The sequence below is a fragment of the Triticum aestivum genome, chromosome 7A (genome assembly GCF_018294505.1).
Source record: "Triticum aestivum cultivar Chinese Spring chromosome 7A, IWGSC CS RefSeq v2.1, whole genome shotgun sequence".
NCBI lineage: Eukaryota > Viridiplantae > Streptophyta > Magnoliopsida > Poales > Poaceae > Triticum > Triticum aestivum.
In genome coordinates, this window is record NC_057812.1 from 7,387,121 (window position 1) to 7,394,298 (window position 7,178).

Consider the following 7,178-nt stretch of genomic DNA (forward strand, 5'->3'; position numbering starts at 1 on the left):
ACTAACTGCAGCTGGAGATGCGAACAAAATATCTAGAAATTCGAAACGAAATTTCGTAATTCCGAACATGTCTTTTGAAAAGGTGGACATTTTTAGAAGTTCCAAATCTTTTTTTGAAAAACATGAACGAAATTTGAAATTCTAAACATTTATTGAAACTATGAACACTTTTTGAATTTTTTGAAAAACATGATATTTTTATTTGAATATATGGATGGTTTTTAAAAAGGGAACTTTTTTGAAATTCCTGATGTTTTGAAAACAACATTGTTTCTTGAATTTACGGACAAATTATGAAAACTGGAACTTTTTTAAAAACATCATTTTAAAAGCACGGATTTTTCTGAAAAATGTGTTTTTGTTAAACAGCAACAATATTTGAAATCCCAGAATTTGTTTCAAAACGCGAACAGTTTTTTAAATATGTGTTTTGAAAAAAACTCAAACATTTTTTGGAAATGTGAAACTAGTTTTTTTAAATACTTAAAAAAATTAAACGAGATTTTTTTATAAATTCTCCAAACATATTTGAAGATTTGAAAATTTGTAAATAGAAAAACAAAAAGGGAAGAAAAAGGAAATAGGAAACCCGGAAGAAAAATAAGAAGAAAACATGATTGGAACGTTCCCAAAATTTAATTTGATTTATGAATCTTCCAAAAATTAGTTATTTTGCATGTGAAAGAAACGCCTATTTGGGCCAGGCCATGTGCGTTGCTCCTTGTGTGAAGGAACGACAGTTTAACGCAGAATGCATCATATAGGGAATTCCATTTATATCACCATCAAGAAGAGTGATTTTATTATATCACCCTCATATACAGAATTGCATTTAGCTTTTTGTTTGGACACAATGGCACTGTTATCTTCTCACTTGAAAAGAAACACGTGGGAGGGGAGCTCCTAACCGGCGCTCGGCTTACTGGCGCCTGAAGGCGTTGCTACTGGGCCGGCCCAGCAAAAATTCATTCGATAGAGCTACCACGTGGGCTAGAGCGAAAAAATACCGAAAATGTTATTCTCATGAGGGATCGAATTCCCGCTGTTACAGAAACGTACGAGTTTCCCTAACCACCTGATTGACTTATTTCAGCGTAAAGCGTTTAAGGACATTTGTAGCCGTGTACTTTGTTGCACGCATGCCATTAACTGTAGCACTTTGATTTTTCAATTATTCATAAACATTATCAAAAAGGTACATTGGTTTTAAAAAAACATAAAAATTTGAAAAAAGTTGAGCAATTTGAGAAAGTTCACAATTTTGAGAAAAAGTTAACCTGTTTTGAAAAATAGTTCACAAATCTTGAGAAAAAGGTTCACGGATTTAAAAAAAGTTCATCAAATTTTGGAAAAGGTTTGTCGATTTTGGAAAAAGTTCACCGATTTGAAAAAAAAGTTCATCAATTTGAAATAAGTTCATCGAAATTGCAAACAATCTTCATCGTATCTGAAAAAAGTTCATCAAAATTGAAAATTAGTTCAACGAGTTTGAAAAAAAGTTCATCAAAATTCAAAAAATTTCATGGATTTCGAAAAGAGTTCATCGATTTGGAAAAAAGTTCATCGATTTTGAAAAGAGTTCATCGATTTGGAAAAGAGTTCATCGATTTTGAAAAAGAATTCATCAATTTTGAGAAGAGATCATCGGTTTTGAAAAAAGTTCATCAGTTTGAAAAAAAGATTTCGAAAAGAGTTCATCGATTTTGAAAATGTTCATCGATTTGAAAAAGAGTTCATCGATTTTGAAAAAGTTCATCGGTTTTGAAAAAGAGTTCATCAATATTGAAAAGAGATCATAGGTTTTGAAAAAGATTTCAAAAAGAGTTCATCGATTTAAAAAAGAGTTCATTGATTTGAAAGAGAGTTCATCGATTTCGAAAAAAGTGCGTTGATTTTGGCTAAACAACTAAAACGGGCGCAGCGGGCTCCGTTTAGGAAATGCCACGTGGGAGGGAAAGAGGGCATGAGGCCCGGGAGTAGTATATTACGGGCGGCCCAAGAAGATGAGCAGGCCGAGGATCGCAAACGTGGCCGTCTCGCTCTCGCTCTCTACTAAAATAAGTAGGAATTGTCTCAAAAAAAAACTAAAATAAGTAGGCAGCCAAGCCAAGCCGCGAGAGAGGGGAGAGAAGAGGAATCGAGAAAGGTCGAGACACCGCAAACCCTAGCCGTCCGCCGCCGCCGCCGCCGTCCCCGGCCCCGCCCCCTCCCTCTCGGCGAGCCATGGCGCTGCGCACACTCGCCGCCCGGATGCGTTCCTCCGCCCTACGCGTGCCTCCGCCGGCTCCCCGCGACCTGCCGGCGCTGGCGGCCCGCGTTCGTCCAAGGTTCTTCTGCAGCACCTCCGCGCAGGTTGCCCTCCCGTTCCCTCCCTGATTGATTGATTGTTGATCGAGTCCCTGTCCGATTTGTACTGGAGTGGTGTGGTGATGTGCCTTGCACGGCTTGATTTCCTTTCTCTGATTTCACCCACCGCAGACAACACAACTCCTTGCTAGTGATTTTACTTAGTCTGGTCATGCCACATCTCTACCTGTGTTGTAATTGTATGCGGAAAAACTAACTCTTTTTAGAAGCCACAAAATGCTCTTTGTTTCAAGGCAACAATGGAATAACAGCCTCTCTACCAACCCAAAGCTTTTTTAAGAAAGTTTAAAAGCGAATTTCTTTGAAGATGGTATTACCCCACCGACCCACCCAAAGAAAACCATGAAGAATTGTAGGGTACATGCCTGTGTAAAGTGCTCAGGACATATGTGTTCGAGGATGAACCATTATAGTTCTAAATTATCACGCTTTCAGATTTTGATGCTTGCAAAATACTGTCTAAGCATCAACTATTATAGAGTATAATAATATGCCTGTGTAAAGAAAGCTCATTCTTGGTATGCTCTTGATTATCATGCTTCCAGATTTTGATGCTTGCAATGCTGTCTATAAGCTATTTACGCTTTCGATGCTGCGTTTGTAGGGTGGACAGCAGGGCAAAAGACTTGATTTGAACAAGGCAAGTCAAGAGGAGGTCCTGCGTGAGGTCGAGTTGATTGGCAAACAGATAGATGAAGCCTGGGAGGGAGTGAGGTATAGTCTGTCTCATGATCCTTAATTCTATCTGCGCCCAACGGTATGTTACTAAACCTGATTCGTTTCCTTCTGAAGGAAGGAGAAAGAGAAGGTGCCTGGCCTGATGAAGGACATGTTTGGGACAATAAAGATGTGCTTTGGCGCTGGCATTCTGCTTGAGATTGTGTCGTATTCCATCCCCATGTTGCGCCCTGCAGCTGAAGCTCAACCTGAGCAGTGACTTGCGCCCATACTGCTTATGGTGTAGCTGGTAGCTGCATGTCTCTACTCTGCTGCCAGCGCTCTGAAGTAGTATATATATATAACTTATGTAACAGAACTCCGGTTACGGACGTCTCTCTACTCTCACTGGGTTTAGTGTGCTTCTCTTCTGAAAGAGCAATGCAGCACTGCTGCTGAGTTGAAACTTAACTCGACCCCATTTTGGATTTGGCTGTTAAGATGTGTGATTCCTTGAATCAGCTGCCATGCCAGTGGAAAACCCAGACAATGTGTCGTTTCGCTCGTACCATTTGTAGTGTAATCTGGATATCTAATTCGTGGCACAAGTTTTCTTCTCCTTTTTTACAACAATTTACTGCACTTCTTGATGACACAGTTATGGTGTCCCTGTGCTTATGACCATTACATAGTTTTAACTAGTTTTTTACAGGAGTCCAAATTTCTTTGAAAAGCAGGTTTATTTATTATTCATACACAATGCAGCCACACATATTCAAACTTTACTTTGATTTAGAATTACATTGAATAACATGCTTACTTCCAGTGACCTGCCAAGAAGGGTTTTCGTCCACAACATATTGTGTCTCGAGTTGCAATTTCAGAACATGTGCTGCTTCAAGAACTAGTTCACCCACAAGCTAGACTCTCTGGTAGCATATATATATACTATCAGTAGTAAATTGTTGCAAGCTTGCATGAATAGAAGACCTCAATGAACCTGAACTAATCATGGAAATTATGCCAGATGCACTATTCAGGCATGGAATTGTACTAGTAATGAATTCCTTAGGAACCTTTATTATAAATGGAACATACGGAATTGTGATCAATTAAATATTGCCAAGTCCTGGTATTTACTACCGCTTGGAATTAGATCATAAGGGAATTTCTATCTACACCGTGTAAATCATCATGGCCTTCATAAGTTTGTCATCAGTCAGTTGCCCATCCACCAGCTGGACCAGCAACAGTTGATCTGATGGGTGTATCATAATTCATATCAATATCTATCTACTACTAGGGTTGAATCCACATGTCCACCATGGTTTCTTTTGCTTCCAACTTCAACAATGCACAAACCTTCAACTTGCCGAAGAAACGTTAATGGCAGGTGTACGTTCTGGTAAGGGCAGGTTGAACATATCTGTTAAGAGTCTTCGAGATGCGCTGAATTACCAAATTCTTCACTGAATCTAGTTTTTTCTCACACAACACACCAAAGTTTGGGCCTAAAAAATGATATGATGAAGGGAATATCATTCATTGTCAATAGTATGAGATGCACTATATTCATGTACATTCTCTAAGTGGTGGCAAACTCATTCAAAATAAATGAAACTGAAAAGCACAACGTCATCAAGCCCTAAATGCGGCTGTGATTTCACTCAACTTGTTAATATAGAGGCACCAAACATGATTTATGCAGAAGAAAATCTGGTCAGTCTTCGTTTCGAAAAAGTCTGGTTGATCTGGAGTCAGCACAGGAAAATGGCATGGCTCATTGAAAATAACACATTGGTGATTGAGCAGTCCAGAGATGACAGCCATTAGCCTTTTCTCTCCTGTAAACGCAACTACAGAACTGGCCATGCCACATGACTGCATAGAAAGAAAATGCAACATGAAACCAGAAAGCTTCCATTGGTACCACCACAACAGACAGGAGGGTTCAACCCATCAGCAACCCTAGACAGTAGATATAGATATGATAAACATAGATGATTGATTGCTAACAGATTTACAAAGGTGACAAAGATGAAAAAAAAATCAGCAGTTCACAAATTTCACTAATAGTCTACAGAGAACAACACAACCATACATTCTAACATGGAGCAATCAATTACTCCCTCTGTCCTCTAATATAATATGTTATTGCAGCCAATGTACTCTCATATATTTGTTGTAATAACATCATATATTATGGTACAGAGGTACTAGTAAACACAATGCCCATTCATTAGAAAAGTATAAACTGGTAACTGGTTGCCCATTAATCGATACCAGATATAACAGGGATAATTAAGATTTGAAACACGGAACATGGTTTTGATTACATCAAAACTACTTCAGCTTATATGGTGTACAACCATGATAATACATGTCTCATATGGCGACCTCACATCACCGAACATACACCAGACAAGCAACAAAGTGCTCATTAATACATGCCATAGATAGATGAAACCGACCAAGGGAATAATCATATCTCCTCTAACGAGTGGTCACCTTCAGGACAACAGCAACGACATGAACAGGGAAAAGCAGCTTGAAAGACCAACTCAGACACTTGTTCCCCTTATCGAGAAACCCAACGCGCGCCCTTCAGAAAGGAGGAAAAGGGATTAGGATCATTTCACTTAAGAAATCATGCAGCAACAAACTCTAGATCCTTACCTCATAAATTCCTGGCGTTTCTTCACTCGATCAAGTGTAGCTAGATTCTCTTGGTACAACCTTTTCACATCTTCCTTATCTTCCTGTTCACACCAATTTAGTGATATAACAACGTTATTTGCGACGAAAGAACAAGTGAATAAGGAGGCAAACATGCTACTGAATGCCATCTTCAATCATATGGATTGCAATATGACAGGATATACTGAAGAAAGTCTGATTTCAGCAATGGTGGGAGTAGTTGCACACTAATGTGGTCTTTCTTGCTAATAAAACAAAAATAGGTTATAGGCAAAACCACATATTGCCATATGTTTGATCTAGCTAGCAGCTACTGAACGCATCTTTATTGGCAACAGAAAATCACTTATGATACATGCAATGAACTATTTGCGTGAGGCGAAGAGATCTATCAATGATTAGAACTCAACTATGCATGAAGCCTGCATAATACATGCCTGCTTTAATATTTGACTAGTATACTTGACAATGGGAGACATCATATAGATATATATTTTTTTGCATGTTGCTTGTATGCCGTAATAGTAAGAGATAATGTACACAGAAACAAGAGAGCACCAGGACATGGAGTAAACTGGTAATTCCTTACTTGTCCAATGCCTGGGAGGACCAACAGCTCCATGCTAACAAAGCAAGATATCTAGACCCTGAGCCGAAGAAATTAAGTAACTGAATCAATGATGGATAAGGTAATCAGAATGCATCGCAGGGAAAATAATAGAAGTTGAACGTGAGAATAAAAGTTGCAGCTTGGCAGTCTATGCAAAGCAACTAATTACTCTGACAAGCTACTGCCATTGTACTTTTGGTTGAGTCATTTAATTTAAGACCCGGTATAAACATGGCATCGCTTGGCTTGCTTTGTCTAATCCTTGTTGAGCTTCAACCTTGAGGATAGACCCCTGTAATCGTAAATGTAGGTCGTTTAGGACTTGGGCTAGCCAAACATTTTCTCATTATCAATATGGAAATGTTCAGCGGAGACAACATAGTACCAGGATTACTTCATTATGAAAGATACTTGCACGATGTATATTTAATATTCAAGTCAGAGCAAAATATTTTTCATAGGAATCGGTGGTCAAAGTGTTAATTTGGAGACTTGTATGGATATGCCTGGCATTTGCAATTACAGAGAGGGAGTAGACGCACACTAATATCATTGACATCGTGCTGTTTAGAGTTGGCACACCAGGTGAGGATTGTACTCTAAATGTTTGTTCTGTTGTTGGAAGATAGAACTACACATGTTCTCTTGGGTACATAGCTTGCAAATTAGGTTAAAAGAACCCACATCGTTCATCCGATATGTTGAGTTTATCAGTTTGCTATGTCGGCAGCATGCGATATTTCAAATGCTCAATGGGAAAATACATGGGAGTTATAATGTGATTGCATAATATTGTGACGTACTAGTTCGAAGTTTAGTGGTAGTCAAAGGTATCTAGTTAGCCCCC

The 7,178-nt window shown here is 38.8% G+C and overlaps 1 protein-coding gene across 1 annotated transcript; it reads left to right on the plus strand.

Annotated features, from left to right (window-relative positions):
- The first annotated feature begins 2,101 nt into the window (after positions 1 to 2,101).
- On the plus strand, positions 2,102 to 3,641 carry LOC123150522 (uncharacterized). The gene is made up of 3 exons (XM_044570363.1): positions 2,102 to 2,352; positions 2,972 to 3,081; positions 3,160 to 3,641. Exons 1-3 carry the CDS (start codon positions 2,224 to 2,226, stop codon positions 3,302 to 3,304), a joined length of 384 nt encoding a protein of 127 aa, XP_044426298.1. The 5' UTR covers positions 2,102 to 2,223; the 3' UTR covers positions 3,305 to 3,641.
- Positions 3,642 to 7,178: the final 3,537 nt, after the last annotated feature.

Bases quoted from the DNA above. Each gene is read 5' to 3' on its own strand.
- LOC123150522 (XM_044570363.1), top strand. From the start codon at position 2,224: ATGGCGCTGCGCACACTCGCCGCCCGGATGCGTTCCTCCGCCCTACGC. The intron at 2,353-2,971 runs GTTGCCCTCCCG...CTGCGTTTGTAG, and splicing joins TCTGCAGCACCTCCGCGCAG to GGTGGACAGCAGGGCAAAAG. The intron at 3,082-3,159 runs GTATAGTCTGTC...TTCCTTCTGAAG, and splicing joins GAAGCCTGGGAGGGAGTGAG to GAAGGAGAAAGAGAAGGTGC.